General features: G+C 43.8%; 2 protein-coding genes and 1 non-coding gene across 4 annotated transcripts in view; 1 reads left to right on the top strand and 2 right to left on the bottom strand.

Annotated features, from left to right (window-relative positions):
* Positions 1 to 1,357, bottom strand: part of CHRNA5 (cholinergic receptor nicotinic alpha 5 subunit) — a 32,629-nt gene extending 31,272 nt beyond the window's left edge. For both annotated transcript variants that reach the window (XM_066354972.1, XM_066354973.1), the window contains exon 1: positions 1,140 to 1,357. In XM_066354972.1, coding sequence (XP_066211069.1) covers positions 1,140 to 1,245 — 106 coding nt within the window. In that variant the 5' untranslated portion in view covers positions 1,246 to 1,357. The remainder of the gene's footprint in view (positions 1 to 1,139) is intronic.
* A 1,355-nt stretch (positions 1,358 to 2,712) lies between these two features.
* On the top strand, positions 2,713 to 2,819 carry LOC136385120 (U6 spliceosomal RNA). The gene has a single exon (XR_010747730.1). It is a non-coding gene; the product is annotated as a U6 spliceosomal RNA (small nuclear RNA).
* Positions 2,820 to 17,965: 15,146 nt separating this feature from the next.
* On the bottom strand, positions 17,966 to 26,273 carry PSMA4 (proteasome 20S subunit alpha 4). The gene is made up of 9 exons (XM_066354800.1): positions 26,207 to 26,273; positions 24,971 to 24,994; positions 24,688 to 24,730; positions 23,926 to 24,088; positions 22,745 to 22,822; positions 21,689 to 21,777; positions 21,081 to 21,211; positions 19,530 to 19,653; positions 17,966 to 18,362 (listed from the first exon to the last, which is right to left on the bottom strand). Exons 2-9 carry the CDS (start codon positions 24,971 to 24,973, stop codon positions 18,208 to 18,210), a joined length of 786 nt encoding a protein of 261 aa, XP_066210897.1. The 5' UTR covers positions 24,974 to 24,994; positions 26,207 to 26,273; the 3' UTR covers positions 17,966 to 18,207.
* Between the last annotated feature and the right edge of the window lie 92 nt (positions 26,274 to 26,365).

Here is a 26,365-nt window from a genome sequence, read left to right as displayed (position 1 = left end):
AAGACTCTAAGATGAATACGAAAAAGTGCAAATGTAAAAAGTAATAACGGTTGAAAGGACCTAATAACCGTCTTGGCCGGTTGGCTCAGCGGTAGAGCATTGACCCGGTGTATTAAAGTCCGGGTTTGATTCCCGGACAGGGCACACAGGAGAAGCGCCCATCTGCTTCTCCACCCTTCCCCCTCTCCTTCCTCTTTATCTCTCTCTTCTCCTCCTGCAGCCAAGGCTCCATTGGAGCAAAGCTGACCCAGGCGCTGAGGATGGCTCCATGGCCTCCACCTCAGGCGCTAGAATGGCTCTGGCCGCAACCGAGCAACGCCCCAGATGGGCATGCCAGGTGAATCCCGGTCGGGCGCATAAGAGAGTCTGTCTGTCTGCCTGCCTCCTCGCTTCTAACTTTGGAAAAATTCCAAAAAAAAAAAAAGGACCTAAAAACCGTCTACCATTATCCTCTTATTTTAAAGAGGGAGAAATCAAGGATCAGCAAGGTCAAGCAATATGCCCAAGAAAACATAATGATAGGTCTCCTGACTCCAGACAGTACTTTTCAGCCACCCTGCATTAAAAGGGAATTTTACACAAAAGAATATTAACATTTAGGAGCACGTGTGCAATTTCATTATCCATTCAACATCACTTAGTTCCTTAAATGGGCACTTACTAAGGGCACGTATCATGGAATTTTAGAGCTGGAGCAGGGAGCCTTAGAGGAACCCTCATTTTTCAGATGAGGAAATTACTATCCATTCATTTAACCACCAACATTGACTGCACTCCTACAATTAGCGAAATCTTACAGATACAAAGACAAACAGGATAAGTTCTTCAGGAGCTCACATGGGACAAAGGGGGTAAAACAACTGTAATAACGTGACGGTTATTATAAGAGATATTCACTCAGTAGGGGGGGCGAAAGGAGGAAGCGATCAGCTCTGACTGTTTGGATATAACACGGAACACACATAAAAACAGAACGCTATTCACGCCCTTTAATGCTTAGCTTTGCTGTTTTATATGAAAGCAGATGAAAAAAGTTCCATTTTCACCAAAAGGAGTAGGGAATTCTCCTTTACTAGAATGTGTGGCATAGTACCTAGAAACTCATATATAAAATATATTTAATACTGAAAACAACTCACCTCCGGGCGCGCTGTGCCCCGCGCGGGCCGGACCCCAGCTCCCCGCGACCAGAGGGGCAAGTAGCAGGAGGCGGAGGACCACGGGCCGGGACTCCCGAGCCGCCATCTCCGGGAGAGCCACCTCTCGACGGCCGCGCGGGAACGCGGACTCGTGGATGTAGCCGAGAGCGTGGCTCTGCGCGGAGAGGAAGGCGCGATGGGTTCTCAGCTCCCGCCGCGCTCAGCACGCCCAAGCCCCACCTCCTCCGTATTAGCCCGCCCATGGGCCCGCCCCACCCAGCGTAGCCCCGCCCCGGCTCCGCCTTCGGTCCTATCCCGTCCGCTTTCAGCCGTGCCCCGCCTCCTGGCCCCGCAGGTAGCCAGTACGACTCTGGAATCTGGGGACGCCGGAGGCCAGCACCTCAGACGGTCCCAATACGCTCTGGTAACCCTAGGCAAGCCCCCGCACACCTAGGGATAACTGCTGTTCATTAATGCCTGCAAGGAAAGGGCATAGACAGACAGATAGAAAACTGAATGAACAATCACTATCCTGAGTAGGAATGGTGCTGCCGAGGCAGCCCCACACGAGGGTGGGTCAGCCTCCGCCAGCGAGCCCTTCCAGCAGCCTGTGGCCTTGTGGGGTTTTGGGAGCCAAGCGACTCCACAGGAGGTGTAATCACCAGGTTAGCCAGGCCACTGGGCAAATACCTCCCTCTGGACCAGCTTCCTTGTCCTTAAACCAAGCAGAAGGACTGACCCGCATCCGGGCCATCCTCAGAGATGACATGCAATGGCCTCAGATGGAAATAGTCCCCTCAGTGCCGCCACCAATTAACATTAAATAGTGACTCCATCTGCGACAGACATTTATGACTCCAATGCTGACTGATACTGACGGCGGCAGGCCTGTCGGATACTCTGCTAGACACTCTGTTTCAACCCTTCTGTCCACGATTAGGAAGCTTCATTTGGCTGAAGAGATTCAGGCAAATTACCTTAAAAGCCTCAGTGGCATAACTTGCTGCTGATTCTTCACCCAGAGCTTTATGGAGGTGACATCTCTAAGACTCCTTGCAAGTCAAAATTTCACTCCAAGCTCCATTTTGTAAATCTGCTTAAAACCCTAACCTGGTTGCAAATAATCTAAACAGTAAATTTCGGTTGACATTTTTCCTAGGTCTCAGCCCAACCAGGAAAATGTAAACAAAATCCTTTGAAGTTAGTCTGCTTCCTCGGATTTAAAGAAAGGGCCACAGAAAAGAGACAAGACGACTGGGTTAGTCATTCATGACACTTCTGTACAGGGAGAAAAGAGTACTTACTGTCCCTTCACTGCAAGTTTCTATATTACTCCGAAGAATGTATGGGGCATACAGACACTTATGCAATTCCCCCAACAATGTCTCTAGAAAGTAGAGTGTTACTGTGCTTCTAAAGGTAGGGTACTTGAAACCGAGTGGCTGAATAACTGCTGAAGGTCACAGTACCTGTCAGTGAAAAACTAGAATTACGGTAAATGGTTGTCAGCTCAGCCACAGCAAGCATAAACGGAACTCTTAGACCTCCCCGGAGTTTATATCAATAACCATGAGTGCTCACTTCAGCAGCACATATACTAAAATTGGAATGATACAGAGAAAATTAGCATAGGCTCTGAGCAAGGATGATGCTCAAGTTCATGAAGTGTTAAAAAAAAAAGTAAATAATCACGGGAACCACAATTATTCATATAATCTGTGAGAAACGCTAGCTTTTTTTAAGTGAAAGGCAGTGTGTAATTTCTTGGGCACATTAAAACCCAAGCAAATAATTACAGAATATAATGGGTGCATCTTGGATGGCTTTCTCTAGGATACACTAATTACTCTCAGTTGCTGGATGTGGTGGTTGCACCTGACCGGGATACAGGCATGTTTATGTGGCCAGGAGACGCTGGCTGAACAAATGACACTGAGAACTGCTGCTGTTGCTGGGACCATCACCTACAGAAGTCCCCAAAAGCAGCATCTGTCCATCAATCTTGAGATATGACCGAAGGACTGTCATACGGTCTTTATGGTGTGCCAGCATCTCAAACACTTTCCTCTCAAGATTGTTTCATTTATTTATTTATTTGTTTGTTTATTTATTTATAGTGAGAGAGACTGAGAGAGGGACAGATAGGGACAGACAGGAAGGGAAAGAGATGAGAAGAATAAATTCTTTGTTGCAGCACCTTAGTTATTCATTGATTGCTTTCTTATATGTGCCTTGACCAGGTGTGGAGGGGCTACAGCAGAGCTAGTGACCCCTTGCTCAAGCCAGCGACTATGGGGTCATGTCTATGATCCCACGCGCAAGCCAGTGACCCTGTGCTTAAGCTGATGAGCCCGCGCTCAACCTGGCCACTTTGGGGTTTTGAACCTGGGTCCTCTGGATCCCAGTCCAACGCTCTATCCACTACGCCACCGCCTGATCAGGCTGACAATTGTTTTAATTACGCTTCCCTGCCATCGCATATTTTGCTCTTTCTCCCCTTCCCTGAATATCCAAACTCACCCTTTCTTCAGACCCATTTTAAATGCCATTTGCCCACCAGTCGCAGCCTTCTCCAAACTTCCAAAACACTTTAATTTTATTCCTATCACAGCACTAAGTTGGGTCTTCCACTCCCTCTGCTTGTTACTCATCACTGGTCCATCCCTTCCCCTTAGCACAGTTGTCACAATTTGTAATTGCCTCCCCTTCAGTGTGTCTAATTCCCTTTATAAAAATTAGCTCCAGCAGCTGTGTCTGTTATCCCCGGGGGTGTGCCCAGTATATTGAGCGTGCAGTAGATGCTCAAAATGATTGTTGGATGAATAAATGCATGCTAAATAGCTTGTCCAAGATCTCTGAGCTAGTGAGCTGGAAATGGTAATCAGGGACACAAACCCAAGTGTCCTGCCTTCAAAAACTACATCTCTCTCTGTAGGACCCATCCTAATCTTTAAAATGGTGCCTCAAAGCCTGCCTTGCACGCCTGACCAGGTGTTGGTGCAGTGGATAGAGTGTCGGACTGGGATGCCAAGGACCCAGGTTCGAGACCCCCGAGGTCGCCAGCTTGAGTGCGGGCTCATCTGGTTTGAGCAAAGCTCACTAGCTTGGACCCAAGGTCGCTGGCTTGAGCAAGGGGTTACTCGGTCTGCTGAAGGCCTGCGGTCAAGGCACATATGAGAAAGCAATCAATGAACAACTAAGGAGTTGCAATGCGCAACGAAAAACTGATGATTGATGCTTCTCATCTCTCCGTCCCTGTCTATCCCTCTCTCTGACTCTCTCTCTGTCTCTGTAAAAAACAAAACAAAAAACCTGCCTCGCAGAAGATGAAGCCCAAGTGTTCAGTAGGTGATGGTTGTTATTATTTCTGTGCCAATTATTCCCTGAGTGCTTTTGCAGTTGCAAAACCCTTAAGCTAAAGGCAGTTGGTGCCTTTGAGTTAAAAGAGTGGAAAGGGGATTAGGAGGCCAAATAAACAGCAGAAATAAAAAATAAACATTGTCACCTGCAAGTGATATGACCTAATGAGTTGTCTTTCATACCAGTGTACTTGTTGACTTTTCATTTTTATAATGGGGTCAACTGAGCTAAATCCAGAGCTGGGCTGAGTCTCCAAATCTTCCAATCAGCAATTCCATTCTGGCTTGGTGATAAATTCTGCTGTGAGCCTTTAAGATGAAACTGAACTGAAAAGTTAATTAAAGATAAAAATGGATGTTGTCCATTTTACTGCTGAAATTAAATGCATTTTTTTCAGCTTAAAGAAAAAAAAACAAGTATTGATAGCATATTTAAAGTTCAATCCTTCAAAAGGAATGATATAAAAGCAAAAGATCTGTTTCAGGGGCTATTTCTATGGCTGCAATCAAATGTCAAAGTGCAGACATATTTTTTAAAGACTTTATTTATTCATTTTAGAGAGGAGAGAATGAGAGAGAGAGAGAGAGAGAGAGAGAGAGAGAGAGAAGGGGGGAGGAGCAGGAAGCATCAACTTCCATATATACCTTCTCCAGGCAAGCCCAGAGTTTTGAACTGACGACCTCAGCATTCCAGGTCAATGCTTTATCCACTGTGCCACCACAGGTCAGGCATGAAGACATATTTTAATGCAGAGAGCTTTAAGAAAGAATATTAATTGGCCATATTTTATTAGATTGTAAAAGCTAAGTAGTAGGGCTTAAAATCATATCACAAAAATATAAACCATTTATAAAACTGAGCTATCTTGATAGAATTTAATAATAGCATATATATTACAATGTCACAGGCCTGATTACTGACAGAAAAACACAAGTGAATAGGACATGACAATTCACTACAGAACAGAGTAAATATTAGAATGTATCCTGGACAAATACCAGCACTTGTTACAAATGGAAAATTTTGTTTTCCACCTTAAGTAAGTGCAGGACAATGTCCTATGCTCCCTAAATGTCAAAAGCTTTTACTTTTAAGAGGGAGGAACCATAAGAGAATTTTTTATTTTATGACAAATACAAACAATACTATATTTTGTACTTCTAATTTGCAAAAGGACACACAAAAAATGTACCTATATACAGGTAATAGATATATTAATTAGCTTGATTATGGTAACCATTTCAGAACCTTTACATAAATCCAGTATCATATTATATACCTAAAATATACAATTTTTATGTCAATTACATCACAAAGCTGCTAAATACAAAAATAATCTCTGCAGTAAAACAAAGACAAATATGAATTTCAGTAATTACTTAATATGTAAAAGCTCAACATTTGTATACTAACTAAATATAAGTTATTAGAAATACAGTACACTTTTTGACTGGTCACAGGAAAGCAACAAAAGATGATAGAAATGTGAAATCTGCACCAAATAAAAGGAAAACTCTCCCAGTTTCATCTATTCAGTGCAGTTTGATGTGGGCTCACGCACAGATTTTTTAGGGCTTCTTAGGTAGCTATCCCGTATAGCCTCTACAGACTCATCACTGACTGATGGCCTACCAGAACGGGGTTTCTCCACCAAACTGCCGGTTTCCTTCAACTGCTTATCCCACCGAGTAATGTTATTCCTATGTGGTGGCGCTTCGTTATAAAAGCGCCGATATTCACGTTGCACTTTGGTCACGGATTCAAATTTAGTGAGCCACAGAACACACTGAACTTTCCTCTGTACCATCTACATCTCGACTGGCATGGCTGTGGGCTGCTCCGCTGTATACACGGTGTTACATCATCATCTGTGCATGCGCACATGCTGCCACATCATCCTACAGAAACTGGGAGGGTTTTCCTTTTATTTGGTGCAGATTTCACATTTCTATCATCTTTTGTTGCTTTCCTGTGACCGGTCAAAAGTGCACCGTGACTTTATGGACACACTGTATATATAAATATTTATTGCATTAAGTGATATATTCTTCATAGATGACATATGATTATTAATTTTAAAAAGAAACTTATGCCCTTAACGTCTGCAAGACACTATTGCAAATGTTTGATTCTGTGAAAAAGGTAGAATTTATTTTTATCAAACATACAGCCTGTATCTCACTTTCTATTTTAGAAATGAGAGGTATTGATTTATACTTACTGCTACATATACCAAAAATAAGTCCAAAAACCAAATTATATTGGAGGTATAGACTGAAATGCTCCAGGAATCTGCACCAAGAGAACAGCCATCTTAGAATTTAATTAATTGATTATCAATTTAACTGTTCCCAGATCATTCCTGCTTTGATCAAGGGATATTAAGAAATTCTGATCCTTAAAAGCACACAAGAGCCTGACCAGACAGTGGCACAGTGGATAGAGCATCGGACTGGGATGCAGAGGACCCAGGTTCAAGACCCCGAGGTCGCCAGCTTGAGCGCAAGCTCATCTGGTTTGAGCAAGGCTCACCAGCTAGAGCCCAAAGTTGCTGGCTTGAGCAAGGGGTCACTTGGTCTGCTATAGCCCCCCAGTCAAGGCACATATGAGAAATCAATCAATGAACAACTAAGGAACCGCAAGGAAGAATTGATGCTTCTCATCTTTCTCCCTTCCTGTCTGTCTGTCCCTACCTATCCTCTCTCTGACTCTCTGTCTCTGTAAAAAAAAAAAAAAAAAAAAAAAAGCACACAAGAAAATTCCAAATTAAATATATTTCACTTCTACTCATAATTTGTAAACTGCCATATAACATGGTTAGGGAAGTAAGGATCAAATAAAGCCAAGATGGAGCTGCTTCCCTCATATGTTTGGGAATCAGATCCAATTACTCACTCCTTTAATTTATTTAGCCAAGGTTCACTTTTCCATCATTTCCCGTGGAATATTAATCCGTGTCAAGTTTTCTATATGGATTAAAAAAAAACCCAGATAATCAATCTTTCAGCAATACCAGAAGCTCCCTCCGAAAGTTAGAGTAATAGATGGCATTGATCGTTCCAGAGACTTGATTATCTTTAACCTAATTCTAAGCTGCCTGATCCGAGTATCTCAAAATTGGAAATCATTTGGTAATTTCCAGTTCCACAGCTGTCTCACTTGAGATGCAATCGATTTTTACTTTTCTATAATTTACCTGATTAATTTTTTTAATTTCTTGAAAACTAAAGAATATTTGAAGTTACCTGTATGGAAAAGAGTATTTGGATTTTTGATTATCTTTGATCTTCTGTCACTGATAAACCAGAGTAGAAATGTTTCTGAGGCACATCTGACCTCTCCAATGCTCTGTGGGAAATATAGGAAGTTCTTGGAATGTTGGGAAGTGCTCAGCCTTTGGTCTCTGAAATCAGAAAAACATGAGTTGAAAGAGTCCTCTGTCACTTCCTAGCTATTTTTTTTTTTTTTTTAGGTGAGAGGAGGGGAGATAGCAAGGCAGACTCCCACATGTGCCCTGACCGGGATCCACTGGCAACCCCGTCTGGGGCCAATGCTTCAGTACTGAGCTCTTTTTAGCACCTGAGGCTGACACACTCAGACCAACCAAGCCATCCTCAGTGCCTGGGGCCATGCTTAAACCAACTGAGCCCCTGGCTGAGGGAGAGGAACAAGGAGAGAAGGGGGAAGGGGGAGAAGCAGATGGTCCCTTCTCCTATGTGCCCTCTCCAGGGATCAAACTCAGGATGTCTGCACGCCAAGCTGATATTCTGCCAACTGAGCCACCAGCCAGGGCCACTCCCTACCTATTAATTCAATAAATATTTCAAAATCAACTGTATGACAAGTTTTTCAGATGACACAGTAAACAAGATAGATGATGTCCTTTTCTTCTTAATATTTATTTATTTATTTTTGACAGATACAGAGAGAGTTAGAGAGAAGGACAGATAGGGACAAACAGGGAGGGAGAGAGATGAGAAGCATCATTGCAGCTCCTTAGTTGTTCAGTGATTGCTTTCTTATATGTGCCTTGACCAGGGGGCTACAGCAGAGCGAGTGACCCCTTGCTCAAGTCAGTGACCTTTGGGCTCAAGCCTGTGACCCCTCGCTCAGGCTGGTGAGCCCGTGCTCAAGCCAGATGCTCAAGCCGGCAACCTCGAGGTTTCAAACCTGGGTCCTCCGTGTCCCAGTCTGACAGTCTATCCACTGCGCCATTGCCTGGTCAGGCAGATGAAATCAAGATGTCCTTGATTTCATGGAATGTACTGCCTAGGGAGGAAGGCAGAAAAGAAAGTAATTTCAGAATTTGATAAAAAGTCTTGAGGAAATAAATAGAAAATGATGAAGTGGGGGATTCTACTTTAGATTGGGTGGTCAGAAAATGCCTTTCTGGGCCCTGGCTGGTAGCTCAGTAGATAGATCATCTGCCTGGCATATGGATGTCCCAGGTTTGATTCCCAGTCAGGGCACAAAGGAGAAGTGACCGTCTTCTTCTACCCCTCTTTTTCTCCCCTTGCTCCCTCTTACTCTTCTGCAGCCAGTGGATCAAATGGTTTGAGTGTGGCCCTGGATGCTAAGGATGGCTCCTTGGGAGCTCAACAGCCTCAGATGCTAAAAATAGCTTGGTACTTGAGCACTGGCCCCAGATGGGGTTGCCAGATGGATCCCAGTTGGGGTGCATGCAAGGAGTCTGTCTCACTACCCTCCTCTCACTTAAAAAAATCAAACAACTGCCTTTCTGAGGAGGTGACCTGGGCTAGGACCTGGAGACAGAGAAAGTGCCAATCATATGGAATGCTGGGAGGCCAGCATTCCAGAGAAAGCAGGTGATAGTGAGGGACAGAAAGAGGGGAGTCCAATACACAGCATCACCAATGAGGCAGTGGGAGCTGCAGATCAGAATGAAAAGAATGGATTTTGTTCTCAGGACAATGGAAAGCAGGGGCTGATTCAGGTTTATATTGAAGATGATATTATTTGGGTGTGTGTGGGTCCTCTTAAAGCCAAAGAATACAACAGTACAAGTATAAAATTGGGTATGAAATTAAATGTTATACCAAAAAAATAAACAAATTATAGTTTTTAAAAAGTAGGCAGATGTTGCAGTATCTTGAAAACTAGTTTGATAATTTGATAAACTGACACACCTGTACTGCACTTTCCCCTAGCCATTTTTTGGGGTTTTTTTTGGTATTTTTTCAAAGTTAGAAGTAGGGACGCAGTCAGACATACTCCTTCCTGCATGCACCCTACGGATCCACCCGGCATGCCCACCAGGGGGCGATGCTCTGCCCATCTGGAGAGTTGCTCTGTTGTGGCTGGAGGCCATGGAGCCATCCTCAGTGCTCTGGCCAACTTTGCTCCAGTGGAGCCTTGGCTGTGGGAGGGGAAGAGAGAGATAAAGAAGGAGGGAGGAAGAGTAGAGAAGCAGATGGGCACTTCTCCTGTGTGCTCTGACCAAGAATTTAACCTGCGACTTCCACACGCTGGGCCGATGGTCGACTGCTGAGCCAATTGGCCAGGGCCTCCCCCAGCTTTTTTGGCATTATGAAAACTGAATCCTACGCTTAAAATTTTGCACTTTTTTTTTTTTTTTTTTCAGAGAGAGAGAGAGGGATAGACAGGGACAGACAGGAACAGAGAGAGATGAGAAGCATCAATCATTAGATTATTCTTTTTTTTTTTTTTTCTGAAGTTGGAAACGGGGAGGCAGTCAGACAGACTCCCACATGCGCCCGACCGGGATCCACCCGGCATGCCCACCAGGGGGCAATGCTCTGCCCATCTGGGGGGCTGCCACGCTGCAACCAGAGCCATTCTAGCACCTGAGGCAGAGGCCATGGAGCCATCCTCAGTGCCCGGGCCAACTTTGCTCCAATGGAGCCTCGGCTGTGAGAGGGAAGAGAGAGACAGAGAGGAAGAAGCGGGGGAGGGGTGGAGAAGCAGATGGGCACTTCTCCTGTGTGCCCTGGCCGGGAATCGAACCCGGGACTCCTGCACGCCAGGCCGATGCTCTACCACTGAGCCAACCAGCCAGGGCCCCCATAAGATTTTTCATTGTGCATTGCAACATCTTAGTTGTTCATTGATTGCTTTCTCATATGTGCCTTGACCGCGGGCCTTCAGTAGACCGAGTAACCCTTGCTGGAGCCAGCAACCTTGGGTTCAAGCTGGTGGGCTTTTTGCTTAAACCAGACGAGCCCGCGCTCAATCTGGTGACCTTGGGGTCTCGAACTTGGGTCCTCTGCATCCCAGTCCAGTGCTCTATCCACTGTGCCACCGCCTGGTCAGGCCACATTTTTTTTTTAGAGAGAGAGAAAGAGAAAGGGAGAGGGACAGACAGGGAAAGAGATGAGATGCATCAATTCTTTGCTGTGGCACCTTAATTGTTCATTGATTGCTTTTTCATATGTGCCTTGATGGGAGGGCTCCAGCCAAGCCAGTGACCCCTTGCTCAAGCCAACGACCTTGGGCTTCAAGCCAGCAACCATGGGGACGTTTGTGATCCCACACTCAAGCCAATGAGCCCACGCTCAAGCAGGCAACCTCGGGGTTTCAAACCTGGGTTCTCTGCGTCCCAGGCCGATGCTCCATTCACTGCACCACCACCCAGTCATGCTAATTTTGCACACTGTAAGGTTGAAAAGTTTGCCACAGATAAGCTTCTGATGATACATTTTAAGCCTTGTTCTCTTCCACTGTCCAGGAACTTGTGATGATAGTGACACTTCTGTTTCTATATCTTCCTGTCATGATGTTGAGTTATGTTGCCTCAGTGGGTTGAGGAAAACTGGAAGCCATTTCTACACTGGGATGATTAACAATAACCACGCTATACATGGAAATAACCGCAAATAAATATGATCCATTGCAGCCACGACCGTTCCCCATGTCCAAAAGGGGTAGTCTGTATAGAAGCAGACAGTAGTACTTACTAATGGTAGGTAAAAGATCTTACTTTTGCAAACTTTGCAAAAAGCACACAAGCATAGAACATTGTTAGGGTCCCTTGCTGAGACTTTCAAGTGAGGGGTCCTGAAGCTTAAGCTTCATTCACTTCACAGCAAATCTGTGGAATTCTCGGATGGAGAACCAAAGAAAGGGTTGAGACATGTATTCTGAGTTATGTATTAGGATGACACTAGCAGTCAGGGGGACGAGTGCAGGAGGGGGATCACAGAAGCCCAGGGAAGGGATGATAGTGATAGCTTGCACTGGAATGGTGGCCTTGCCACTGTGTGACTTGGCAGTTGTTCACCTAGGCTGAGCCTTGGCATTCTCTGCTACATAACAGGAAGTTGTCTCTAAGTCACCAAGTACAGAGTGGGCCCTTGGTAACTGAGTGCTATAATTATAATCAATGTTTTACAAGGTTGTGAGAATCAGCACTAATGAATACAAAGCAGGTGACACATACTGTTAACTCAAAACATGATCTCTTTTGCTCTGCTGTACAGAGAAACAGGGTATGCTAAGGCTGTAAAATGCTTTAGAAAGCAATGAGAAGGAAAAGACGTTTTAAATTCTCCTTTAAGACTGTAAGTAGCTTGCCTGTAATTTGCCAAAGTCCACCAGTACACTTCTTCAGCTCTGGACAAGGCCACTGAGGTAAGATAACAGTGACTAACTCTGGGGAAGATAGGATAAGTGATTTTTATTTAACTTATCGTGTATTTTCCAATGTGAGCATGTACTGCTTTTGTGACCAGAAAAAGTAAGTTATTAGATTGTTCAGGACCTAGAAGACAACTTACCCTAGATTCACCCATTGCTGGTAGGAAGTGTTCTATAAACAGATAGGTTTTCAGAAAATGTTATTATATAAGGCTCTTGGGTACAAAATCAAAGACTTAGACTTCTCCAGTGTTAGGCATAAAGAAGCTTAGAGAACAGGTTCTTCCTGCCAAGACGAAAGTGAAAATCCTCTCCAACTGTGAGAACTACTTTAACAATAACTAACGATCTCATATACATTTACTCAAATAGTAAATCCAGTTCCCATTTTTATGAGGTATCACAGGAGAAAATAGAGGAAAGTAGAGCCCTTTTTATTTTTTAATCTTTATTTATTGATTTTAGTGAGAGGAAGAGAGAGAGACAGGAACATCAATCTATTTCTGTACGTGCCCTGATCAGGGCTCAAACCAGTGGCCTCTGTGCTTTGAGACAATGCTCTAACCAACCAAACTATCCGATGGGGGCAGAAAGTAAGAGTCCTTTTAAAATCCGTATGGATGTGTATGATATAAAGGTGGATTAAAAATAATGCAAGGGGCCCTGGCCGGTTGGCTCAGAGGTAGAGCGTCGGCCTAGCGTGTGGAGGACCCGGGTTCGATTCCCGGCCAGGGCACACAGGAGAAGCACCCATTTGCTTCTCCACCCCTCCGCCGCACTTTCCTCTCTGTCTCTCTCTTCCCCTCCCGCCGCCAAGGCTCCATTGGAGCAAAGATGGCCCGGGTGCTGGGGATGGCTCCTCGGCCTCTGCCCCAGGCGCTAGAGTGGCTCTGGTCGCAATATGGCGACGCCCAGGATGGGCAGAGCATCGCCCCCTGGTGGGCAGAGCGCCGCCCCATGGTGGGCGTGCCGGGTGGATCCCGGTCGGGCGCATGCGGGAGTCTGTCTGACTGTCTCTCCCTGTTTCCAGCTTCAGAAAAATGAAAAAAAAAAAAAAAAAAAAAAAGCAAGGTAGAACCCAGTGATTTCCAATTCTTGGTATTTCACCCAAGATGAGTGAAAACAACCCTAATGTTCATCAGCTGATGAATAAAGAAATATCATATAACAGACAAAAGAATATTATTCAGTAATAAAAAGAAATGCACTCCTGCTGTTATTTCTCTCATCTAATAAAGAAATGAATTATAAATCCATGCTGCAACAAGGAAAAAACCTTGAAAACATTATGCTCACTGTGAGATGCCAGTCCCAAAGGACCAATATTATATGATTCCATTTATTTAAAATGTCCAGTATAGGCAAGTTTGTCTAGACAGAAAGAAAGCAGATTAGTGATTTCCTAGGGCAGGGGGGACTTGGGGGTGATGGCAAAGCATTACAGGTCTTCTTGATTAGGGTGATGAAAATGTTCTAAAATTGATTCTGGTGATGGGTGCAGAATTTAAATGGGTGAATTGTAGAGTATATGAATTATATCTCAATAAAGCTGTTATGAAATAAATAAACCAAGGAAGTTAAATAACTACCTTATTTCCTGTAATTCTGAATTCATTCAAGAATGTACAATTCTCTTGCCCTGGCCAGATAATTCAATTAGTTAAGAGCATTGTCCCAATATGCCAAGGTTCAATCCCTGGTCAGAGCACATAAAGAATCAACCAGTGAATGCATAAATAAGTATAACAACAAATCGATGTTTCTCTTCCTTTCTCTATCTCTAGAATCAGTTAAAAAAGGAAAAGAACAATTCTTAATTAGTTTGAACAATGAAATTACATTTGCATGACTGATTTAAATACTGCCTTTTAAAAATAGATACCGCCTGACCAAGCAGTGGTGCAGTGGATAGAGTGTCGGACTGGGACACAGAGGACCCAGGTTCGAAACCCCGAGGTCGCTGGCTTGAGCGTGGGCTCATCTGTTTGATCACAGTTCACCAGCTTGAACCCAAGGTCGCTGGCTTTTAGCAAGGGTTACACGGCCTGCTATAGCCCCCCAGGTCAAGGTACACATGAGAAAGCAATCAATGTACAACTAAAGTGCCACAAGGAAGAATTGATGCTTCTCATCTCTCTCCATTCCTGTCTGTCCCTATCTGTCCGTGTCTCTGTCACACACACACACACACACACACACACACACAAAAAAAATATAGATACCAATTGGCCAATTGGCCCTGGCTGGGTGGCCAGAGGTTGTATGTTTGATCCCCAGTAAAGGCACACATGAAAAGCAATCAATGAGTACACAACTAAATGAAACGAGTTGATGCTTCTCTTTACCTTCCTCTCTCAAATCAATGGAAAAATTTTAAAAATATATAGAACCAATTTAATTTTTTTTAATTGTGCATGATAAAGGCAATAAAACCACAAATTTACTAGAAGAATGTTTATGTTCTTGGGCTTTGAAAATATCTTTATATGCATTATACAAGAACTATAAATGATGGCTAGCTTTGCCTACATAAACACATAAAACCTTCAGTATATCAGCAGCAAAGAGAAAAATGCAAATGCAAAAATGGGGAAACATTTGTAACATAGGTGACAGAGCTCATAAATGAATTTTTAAAAGTGCTGAGAGAAAACTGGACAAAGGAGATGGATAGACGGTACACAAAAGAATACAACTGAACAACATCTGGAAATTTAAAAAAATCACTTGACATGGTTTCACTCACTGTGTAATGTACAGTGTTGTTTATAGTTCTTCCCCACCAGCAGCATTAGTCTCGACCTGGTCTCAGGCCAAAACAGCAACAAGAGACATTAGGAAAATTTAAAAGTACCTCATCATGTTCGCTTACTACCTTTTTGCTCTATTTTATGTTGCAGTTTTCTCATTTTTGTGCTTTTTATTGATTTCACTTTTTAAAATATCCCCTAAAGATAGTGCAGGAAGGCTGTGATGTGCCCATGAATAAAATATATCTTAGGTAAGCTTCATTTAGGCATATAGAGTACTCTTGGCCAGGAGTTCAATATTAATGAATTCCACGTTAGTAAATAAAATGTCTTTAAACAGAAACCCACGTAAGGTTATGTGTTGATCAATTGAAAAAAGTGTGACTACAGGCTCAAAGGAACCCGACCCTGTATTTCCCTGGGAACAATGCTAGCATTTGCTAATTGTGCTCATGATGACTTCATAGACCACAGCTACCACGAATCATGAGAACCAACTGTATAGCGGGAAAAAAATTTAGAAGATTCAAAAAGCATTATGTCAAAGCAACCTGAAATACCTTGGCATAAACACCACAGAAAACTGTAAGTTGACAGATATCAAAAGGAGAAGGAATGTTCTGAGTAGGGAAAATCGAGTAGAAATAGAACATAGGCACAATATTGCTTAGGGTATAGGTTCCCCTCTGTCTGTCCCTTAGTCGCCTTGGGAGATTTGAAGAAATGCTAATGCCAGGGTGCCAACCCAGAGATTGTATTAATTGGCAGGGAGCACAACCTGTGTAACAACAGACTTAAAAGCTCTCAAGGCAATTCTAATATGCAGCAAATTGCGTCTCAAATGTTAGTGCAGAGCTTGTTAGAACAGATGGCTGGGCTCTGCTCCAAGATTTTTATTCTTATTCAGTGGGTCTGGAATTGGACGCCAGCATTTGCACCACTAGCAATTCCTGGGTGATGCTAAAGGTGGGTGCACTGCTCCACAGCACTGCTCCCAGGACTCTGGAAGTGACAGTAACCTAAGTGAATGTGGGTTGGGCAGAGCTCAGCCTGGGGGCTTCCTTCAGCCAACAATAAACCACTCTCATCTGACCCCTTTTCCTCTGCAGTCTTCATCTCTTCTGCACCTTCCACGTGCCTGCTGTGGGCCTGCTCTAGCTGCGGGATCCTCAGCTATTTCCTTAAGCTCACAGTTCTGGCTTGGCTCAGCCCCCAGGTTTTCTCAAACCAATCCCTGCAGACAGAGACAGGTCACTTGACCAGCCTGAGGCATATGGCTAGCTGAAGCAGGGGGACAGAAAACCAGACTATAAAAACTGTAGCTAGCCTGGCAGGCAGCGGCGCAGTGGATAGAGCGTCAGACTAGGATGCGAAGGACTCAGGTTTGAGACCCTGAGGTCACCAGTTTGAGCACGGGCTCATCTGGTTTGAGCAAAGTTCACCAGGTTGGACCTAAGGTCGCTAGCTTGAGCAAGGGGTTACTTGGTCTGCTGAAGGCCCACAGTCAAGGCACATATGAGAAAGCAATCAATGAACAAGTAAGGTGTCGCAACAAAAAAACTGATGATTGATGCTTCTCATCTCTCTCCATTCCTGACTGTCTATCCCTCTCTCTGACTCTGTAAAAACAAAAACAAAAAAACCCCGAAACTGTAGCTAGGCCTGACCAGGCGGTGGTGCAGTAGATAGAGCATCGGACTGGGATGCGGAGGACCCAGGTTCAAGACCCCAAGGTCGCCAACTGGAGAGCGGGCTCATCTGGTTTGAGCAAAGCTCACCAGCTTGGACCCAAGGTCGCTGACTCGAGCAAGGGGTTACTCGGTCTGCTGAAGGCCCACAGTCAAGGCACATATGAGAAAGCAATCAATGAATAACTAAGATGTCTCAACGAAAAACTAATGATTGACGCTTCTCATCTCTCTCCGTTCCTGTCTGTCTGTCCCTATCTATCCCTCTCTCTGATTCTGTCTCTGTAAAACAAACAAAAAACAAAAAAAGCCTGTAGCTAAGAGGAAAGATAAACTAGAGATAGTTGTTAACTCTTGAGGGTAGAGGGGAGGAGAGAAATAAGACCTGAAAGGGACACAAGGGGCTCCAAAAGTACTGATTAATTTGTTCCTGAGAATGGGTAGTGGTTACAGAGCTCTCACTTTAACTGGGCCTTTCACATTTTATTATAGTGGTGATTTGTGTGAACATGTATGTATACACATGCGCACACACACAATTTTAAGTCCAGTAGGAACATCCATCAATATCAAAGGCTGGTAACACCTAAGAGTGTAGTTCTTCTTTTTTTTCTCTCTTCTTTACAGGGACAGAGAGTCAGAGAGGGACAGATAGGGACAGACAGACAGGAACAGAGAGAGATGAGAAGCATCAATTATCAGTTTTTTGTTGGGACACCTTAGTTGTTCATTGATTGCTTCCTCATTGGTGCCTTGACTTTGGGCCTTCAGCAGACCGAGTAACCCCTTGCTCGAGTCAGCGACCTTGGGTCATAGCTGGTGAGCTTTTTGCTCAAGCCAGATGAGCAAAGGTGGCAACCTCGGGGTCTCGAACCTGAGTCTTCCACATTCCAGTCCGACGCTCCATCCACTGCACCACCGCCCAGTCAGGCAAGAGTGTGGTTTTACTTCAGTGGATGGGCCTCATCCAACAATCCCTTCAGAGGTCTAGGGCCACGGGTTGTCCAAGATGGTAGGGGGACACAGCAAAGGTAACCTTCAGGGCACAATTCCCAACTCTCCCTTATGATGCCCACACTTCTGTCCATTTTAACATCTGATAGAAAAGTAGCTGCAAGATCTGCCACAGTATACCAATGCAGTAGTTTTCAACCTTTTTACACTGGGGGACTGGTCAAAACAGGAGAGAGATATTGGGGACTGCTAAGGTAGAAACCACCCTGAGCATAAGCGAATTCAACTAAGATCACTGGGTCTAGAATCTTCATACAACATCAGGTGGTTAACTCTTACACAGACTGGCACAAAATTTCTAATGCACCAGCACCAAACCAGCAGTTGAAAACACTGTACTAAATTAAGAAAAGTCACAGCTCTATTAATCCTGGTATCTAACAATTACTGCCACAGACAATTTTATCCTTCACCATTTCTATTTTCCAAGTTTTATTCCAAAAAAGGGGGAGAAGGAATTAAAAGGTCCACGAAGAGCAACTGTTTTTCACCTGGATAGAAATATCGAGGGTCCAAACAGATGGTACCATCCTACTTTTCCACCATCCAGGTTATAAAAAGCCAATGCTTTCTCAGTGTGGAAAAGGACAGCTTTCACACTGGAATGGTACCCCAGACAGGTTACAAAATCCCCGATTTTGTCTATTTCTCCTTTTCCTTTTGTTCTTTTTCTTTCTTCTCACGCTCAGCCTTGGCTTCTTCTTCCTCATGTTTTTTGATCAACTGTTCCACTTCCTTTTGTTTGAGAACTCTGATGACCGTCTTTCCACTCTCTCTTGTTAGTGTGGCGATTTCCACTGCGAGCAAACACACACATCTGTATCACATGCAGGTATACTCAACACCCAAATTTAGAGGCAACTGCAGTGTAACCTTCACATCAACTCACCCTTTGCTCACCACTCATCTATGCTTTTATGCTTAATACGATTAAAGGATTCTTTTATGGAAACAAAACATCTTCAATCTTGTAATGTTTTCATTAACATTTTTACCTAAATATTGTCTTTATCCTTACCCATTCCAACTTTCTGAGTTGCCATTTTGTCACTTTCCTGGAAAAAGTAAAATCAGCCAATTGCTTAAGTTAATCTGCTATTAGCTATGCTGACCAGAATAAATTGCAGTTTCCTTGTTGGAACCTCTGAAGGCTCAGCCAGAATCTTTAACCAGTAATTGCCATTTTTCACGGATTTTTCAAAACAAAGGCATGAAAAGCAGCTTCCATGACTATGAACAGAAAAGTTGACAGGTTTCAAAAGGAGAAGGAATGTTCTGAGTAGGGAAAATTGAGTAGAAATAGAACATAGGTCCAAGTACACAACAGGGGGCAACCTGCAAGAAAATGGCATCTTCTAAGGAGTCCTGGAGTGAAGTTTTCCTAAACTCAATCAATATGCTAATTTATAACTTTTGAAAAACATTATTTAAAAATTGTTTTATATGGTTATATAACTTAAGCTAAGAATTTAAAATTGCAAATATGGGCTTAACACATGAGATCAGTAGACTCAGAAGAACAAAGAGATACCACAATGCACACATACGTTACACTTCTGATCAAGTACATGACCCATTACATATAAATACATAACTATATATATGCTCATCATACATACCCACAAGCACAGACATCACTGTCAAGAAGTCAGTAAGATAATTATCGACTGAAAGTAGCACAGTTCACATCTCCAGCTTTGACCACAGGGGACATTCAGACTCAAGTCCTTAAGCTTGGAGTCAGGTGGGCTTATGGCTCCACAACTTATCACTGCTGACCCTAATCAAGTCACTTGACCTCACCAAGTGCTAGTGTCCTCATTTAGAAAACAGGTATAACACCACCTAAGTCACATGGATGCAGTTTCAATGAACTACAGTAACATGTTAAAGGCCTAACACAGCGGCCACTCAATCAATTCCCTCACAAAAGAAAACAAATTAGAGGAGGGCACATAAATTACCTTTTTCAGCAGAGAGTTTGCTAACATCCATGGTCTTATTGAGGACTTTGATAGCTAAAGCAAGTGCTGACTTCAGAGTCATTTCTCCTTCTTTGTAGTCTTGTTTTAACATCGACACAGCTGCCTATAAAACAAGAACCAACAGAGACAGTTTCCTTTAAATTCTTGCCTTTTTTAGGAATATGGACTGGGTAGAAGAATAATGCCTGAATTATTATTGGCAAATACCCAATATAAACAGTTTTTGCCTGACTGGTGGTGGCACAACAGATGAAGCATCGACTTAGGATGCTGAGGACCCATGTTTGAAACCCTAAGGTTTCCAGCTTAAATGTGGAATCATAGTCATGATTCCACGGTCACTGGCTTGAGCCCAAGGTTGCTGGCTTGAGCAAGGGGTCACTGGCTTGGCTGGAGCCTCTCCTCACTCCCCATCAAGGCACATATGAGAAGTAATCAATGAACAATTGAAGTGACGCAACTATGAGTTGATGCTTTCCATCTCTCTCCCTTCCTATCTATCTGTCTCTCTTGCTAAAAAACAAAGAATAAAAACAAAAAATAATTTTGATGGCAGGGAAGACAGACACAGAATGCCGGGTGGGGTTGGGGGGTGGAGTGGGGGAGTGCTGACACTCTATAAATGAAGTCTTTAACCTACAGCTTCAGAGCTCCAAGGATCTGTGATAGAATTCAGGGGGGTCTATGAACCAGGATGTGAAATAAACTACATTTTATTTTTACCACTTCTCACTGAAAATTAGCATTCCTTTAATTATAAAAATAGGCAATAGGCCCTGGCTGGTTGGCTCAGCAGTAGAGCGTTGGCCCAACGTGTGGAAGTCTTGGGTTCGATTACTAGCCAGGGAACACAGAAGAAGCACCCATCTGCTTCTCCACCCCTCCCCCTCTCTTTCCTCTCTGTCTCTCTCTTCCCCTCCCGCAGCCAAGGCTCCACTGGAGCAAAGTTGGCCCGGGCGCTGAGGACAGCTCCATGGCCTCCACCTCAGGCACTAGAATGGCTCTAACCACAACTGAGCAATGCCCCAGATGGGCAGAGCATCGCCCCCTCGGTGGGTATACTGGGTGGATCCCACTCAGGCACATGTGGGAGTCTGTCTGACTACCTCCCCACTTCTAACTTCAGAAAAATACAAAAAAAAAAAAAAAAAAGGGCAATAAACCCCAGTAGTATTAACAGAACCTGTGCTTCACAACCAATAGCAATCACAGATATTAAGGTTGTTGCAGCTATCTTTTTTTTTTTTTTTTTTTTTTTAGAGAAACACAGAGAGAGAGAGAGAGAGAGAGAGAGAGAGAGAGAGAGAGAGAGAGAAGAGCAGAAAGCATCAACTCTCATATGTGCCTTGGCCAGGCAAGCCCAGGGTTTTGAACCGGCGACCTCAGCGTTCCCAGGTCGACACTTTATCCACTGCACCACCACAGGTCAGGCTGTTGCAGCTATCTTAAAATACTGTTTACATTCATCACTATTTTAAAATTAGTTATTAGACCTTTTGCTAGATCTTACAGCAACACAAAAATACTCACAGCACTATTATTTCCAATGCATGTGGCTTTCCATCCCCCATAATTTCCACTAGGGTCGCTTTGGTAGAGCTGAAAGCCATAATGCTTATCCCAGCCAATGTACAACAGTGAAACACCAAAGGGACGTTTTCCTTTAACAAAGAAAAAAATTTTAAAAAGTCAAACAAATCAACAACCTAAATTTATTATCACTATAGTTACTTGAGCTCACTGAATGTAGCTGAAACCCTTTTCTGTGCAGCCAAGCATTCATAAACTGCTTTGGGTTCTGGCCACCATAGATATATTCCATCAAAATGTCCACTTTTGTTTCTAGGATTTTGACACAGCCAGGAGATGGAATAAAGACACAGAGGGCCAGTGCTGAATTTCATTATTGTGTAAAAAGCTATTTGCTTCCAGAATTGCAAATGTTATTTTGGTCTCTCACTAGTCTATTAATAAAACCTATGATAATATACACCATGGAAGCTAGTTATTTCATGAAAACAAAATATGTGTGGAAAGTATCGATTGACTTAATTTTCAACTTCTTTTTACCATTTCAAAAATATCATTACTCAGAAAATGTTTTCCCTTTCTGGAACAACTTGCCCAAAATTTCTTACCTCCAAACTGTGTATAAGCTTGTTTGATATCACACAGAGCTGTAACCAACTGCTCACAAGGAATTGGCTCCTGATACTGTAATAAATACCTTGGACAAAGAAATTGGCATATTAATAGTTTTTCTAAGACATACTCTCTGAAAAGAAATCAATGCCATGTAATTTGAAAGGGGTGGGGGCAGAGGGCAACATCCTAACACTCTTATGGTAAATAACATTTTACAAGTTTGGATTTAAAAAATAACAATTTTTTCGCCTGACCAGGCAGTGGCACAGTGGATAGAGCATTGGACTGGGATGAGGAAGGATCCAGGTTCGAGACCTCGGGGTTGCCAGCTTGAGCGCGGGCTCATCTGGCTTGAGCAAAAAGCTCACTAGCATGGACCCAAGGTCACTGGCTCGAGCGGGGGGTTACTCAGTCTGCTGAAGGCCCACGGTCATGGCACATATGAGAAAGCAATCAATGAACAACTACGGTGTTGCAATGAAAAACTGATGATTGATGCTTCTCATCTCTCTCCGTTCCTGTCTGTCTGTCCCTATCTATCCCTCTACCTCTCTGTCCCTGTAAAAAAAATTTTTTAAAATAAAAAAAAAAACAATTTTTGGCCCTGGCCAGTTGGCTCAGTGGACAGGGTGTCGGCCTGGTGTGAGAACGTCCTTGGTTTGGTCCCCGTTCAGGTCACATATGAGAAGCAACCATCTGCTTCTCTTCTCCACCATCTCCCCCTTCTTGCTCTCTTCCCCTCTCACAGCCAGTGGCTCGAATGGTTTGAGCACTGGCCACAGGTGGTAAGGGTAGCTCAGTTGGTCAGAGTGCCAACCTCAGGCACTGAGGATAGCTCGGCTGATTCAAGCATTGGGCCTAGACGTGGGTTGCTGGGTAGATCCTGGTTGGGGTGCATGCAGGAGCCTATCTACCCTCCTCTAAAATAATAATAATAAATAATAATTTTCAATTAATAGATTTGTAATAACTTTAATTTTTGCAAAAATGCATTCTTAGAAACACCAAACTAATTTATACATCATCAATTACACTCTTTATGACCATACCTTTGAGCAATGAGCCTCAGTTCATTAGTCAGAACATTAGCATCAGAAGTTATGCCTGCCACACTGCAAGCCATGTCCCTGGAAAAAATAAATATACATTCATGTGTAAGCAGGGAAGATATCCGAGAGGATCATTTACAAATATTATAAATCGCCAAAGTTCTACACGAAGTTTACCATGCTTGCTTCAAAGCTATAGAAGTTTTGTCTATTCAGACACAGGGTGAGAGAATCAACACTAGGAAGCCAAAAAAAAAAAAAAAAAATTCCCGATTAGATTCAGGAAGAAAAAAGGTTTTATCATACAGGAAGAGAGACTACCCCATGTTCTTGGGTAGTAAGTATGTACTCTCACCTCCTAAGGCCTGGCTGATGGGGGCAGACTGAGGGGACTCTGGGCTAGGCTCAGACAAAGAGGACATGTCCCTTCTTTGCCCCATTCCCTGAGTGCTGCCCTGGCTTCCCTATAGCCAACATCCTCTGTCACTACACCTAGGCAAGCTTGCAAGCTTCCGAGGGAGACCAGCAGTGACTCTATGGAGGGATGACACTTCCTTGGACGAGTGTATCAAAAGGCCCTGTAACCAGCACTCACCCAGTCTACCATTCAAGGGAAAGTCTCTAATGGGCAAATCCAGCTCTCTGCTAGCTAGGAAGTCTTACACACTCAATTATATAAAACTAACAGGGCTCATCTAAACTGTTTCCAGACCTGCAGGAGCTAAGATTCACTATAACTCAACAAAATTCCCGAAGAGCCATTCTGAACAATACCTTGAGGGCCTGCTACCTGTCACACACTGTGTAAGTGAATTTCATTCATTTTCTTCTATTTCATTGAAATGCCACACCCACTCTAGGAGGTACTGAAGCCCAGAGAAGTTAAACAATTGGTGGATTTAACCTAAATCTGTGACTACCAAGCCTGTAATCTTAATATAAAATACTGTTTTTCCACTAAGTTCTTGGCCCTGCACTTAAAAAGAACAACACATGATCTTAAGCCTTGTCAAGGAGGTTTCAACTAAAATAAAAAAAAAAAAATTACACCAGTAAAAAACATAGTAAACTGTTTACTTCAATGTGACTACGTCACACAGAATAGCCCTCCCCAAATACATGAGATACTACTATGTGAACACATGAGATATTTAAACTTTCTCCCCTAAGAGCTCACTTACTCATTGAGTTTATAAATTTTTTCAGAAAAAAAGACTTCATCAAGAAGCTTGTGGATGTTGCGTCGCTCTGCTGCAAGCAAAACACCATCGTTTGCTAAAATTCCCAAACAAGTGCCTGCATGTCCAATTGCCTCCATGGCATACTCAACTTGGTACAAGCGTCCTGCAAAACATAAGTGGTGAGAAAAAAGGGTCTCTCTGTGCACCAGCACCACTGGTCCAAGAAAATCAGTGGCAACACTGACAGGCTACAAATAAGAGTCCCACCTTCACTTCCACTATCACCGAATGACCATAATTATTACTAATTACAAAGAGAATAGAAAACTATAAAAAAAAGTTTCTAAACTTCTTCCCCCTGAGAAGTGTTTTATTTTTGTTTTGTTGTGTTTACTATGTGAGAAAAGGGGAGACAGTGAGGCTGACTCCCACATGCACCCCAAACAGGATCCACCTAGCAACCCCAACTAGAGCCTGATGCTCGAGTACCAAGCTATTTTTAGTGCCTAAGGCTGATGTGCTCGAACCATCTGAGCTATCCTCAGTGCCCAGGCCACGCTTGAACCAACTGAGCTACTGCCTGCAGGAGGGGAAGGAAATGAGGAGAGGAAGATGGTTACTTATCCAGTGTGCCCTGACTGGGTATCACATTTGAATGTCCATATGCAGGGCCAACACTCTGTCCAACTGAGCAACCAGCCATAGCCAGTCAAACAGTTCTAAAAAATTTCTTGAGACATTAACAAACAATTTCAATTTTACCTTCTGGAGAAAATATAGTGGTCCTGGAGTCATATCTTCGAGACTGCAAAGGAAAAACATACAGGTGATTCTTATCCACTGAAAGTAACTTCTGCAAGCCTATAAATCACCTTATAAAACACATCCTGGTGCACAAAGTCCAGTATGTAGAAAGGAACTGATAAGGTGAAAGACACTATTCCGCCTCTTTTTCCTCCCATTCCAGTTTTCCCACGCAAGTCTATAAGCTGAGTACAAGCAATACAGCTTGTCAGGCAATAACTCATTGACATGTGTAACTTACCATGTTTTCTGAACTTTATAGCTCCTGTAAAAAGAAAATAGGATCCTTATTAAAAGAAATTTACAATTTAAAAAGCATTTCCATGACTTAAAAAATGTTTTTTTTTTCACTCCATTCAGCTAACTTTCCAGTGCAGCTACAAGTGTAGCAGGCATTATACTAGACGCTGAAATACCAGGTTGGGTAAGACACTGCCTGTCCTTAAGAGCTTATAGTCTGGTGGACAGGTAAGGAGCAGACACAGACAGTCAATTACAAAGCAATGTGGAAATTAATGCACCAAAGGTGAAGTTGGAAGAGGAATGGAAAAAATCAAGAAAATAATTTTTTAAAAAACTAACACAGAAAATGAGTTCAAATTAGAGATGGTAAAGGCGGAAAGATGGATGAGAACCTTCAGATCTAAAAGAACTGTGGAAGGATAAAGGGAGTACAGACAGAGGAGAAAGCTTGAGCAAAAGGTCACTGAGGCAAGACAGCTCATGGGTAAGAGGCAAATTGCTTTAGTTAAAAGAAAAAAAGAATATGAAGAAGCTAGAAAGCTAAGCAAGTATCCTGATCATGTAGAATCTAGAACAACACATTAAGAGGGTCAGGTTTTTCTCCGGACTCATGGGGTCCTGCACCGTGGAATGGGTCGGGGCGGCGATCTCCGCACCACCATCACCATCATCACCATCATCATCACTATTTCTGTGAATGGGACACTGGGGCTCAGCCCTCAGACTCCCAAACTTATTCCCCAAATATTGGAACACCAGGAATTAAGTGTGAAAGGCCCAAGCCCAGAAAAAAAATCGTGAGCTTTCTCTTTTAGGCAAAAAGGTTCCACCGGGTGATGGTGGGTCGGGGGCCTCTGGGCCTGACAAGCACTTAAGGACGACCACTCTGGCTGGCACTGAAGGAGGCGGTGACAATGACAAGGCCGCCATGCCCTTCATCCCTGCGCCCGATGCCGGGGTCCGCCTACAACCCGCGGCACCCACTTTTTGGTGCGGTTCGTCCCGAGACCAAAGCCGCGCTCCTCGGTGCTGCCCACAACCCCACCGCCTCAGCCCCGCGTGCCGGCTCTGCTCCGGCCCGACGGCGGCCGGCAGGGGCCAGCCCAACACCCAGAGCCGCAGAGTCATCGCGCGGCGGCTCCAGGCAGGACCTGCTGTGCTGCGGCGCCACGACCCTCGCCCTCCCGCGAGGTCCGTGGCCAAGTTTACACGATGCGGGGAAACACGGACTCACCTAAGAAAAGACACTGGTCTACACGGAGAGCTTCACTCCCCAGGAAAAAAACCACCAACGCTACTCGAGAGTCCGCTGCCAATATGGCCCCCGCGCGTGCGCATAGCCACTGGGGAGGCGGGGCCGAAGGTCGGTATTCCGGGGGCGGGCCGAGGGCGC

The sequence above is a fragment of the Saccopteryx leptura genome, chromosome 13 (assembly GCF_036850995.1).
Source record: "Saccopteryx leptura isolate mSacLep1 chromosome 13, mSacLep1_pri_phased_curated, whole genome shotgun sequence".
In the NCBI taxonomy this organism is placed as follows: domain Eukaryota; kingdom Metazoa; phylum Chordata; class Mammalia; order Chiroptera; family Emballonuridae; genus Saccopteryx; species Saccopteryx leptura.
Note: the sequence above shows the minus strand (reverse complement) of the source record. Positions and strands in the feature narration are given on the sequence as shown.

What these genes read in the sequence shown, in the direction of transcription:
- PSMA4 (XM_066354800.1), bottom strand. An exon ending in AGCTTATACACAGTTTGGAG is followed by an intron (nt 21,212 to 21,688) that starts GTAAGAAATTTT and finishes TCTTTGTTAAAG; the next exon opens with GAAAACGTCCCTTTGGTGTT. An exon ending in GCATTGGAAATAATAGTGCT is followed by an intron (nt 19,654 to 21,080) that starts GTGAGTATTTTT and finishes CTTGTTTTATAG; the next exon opens with GCAGCTGTGTCGATGTTAAA.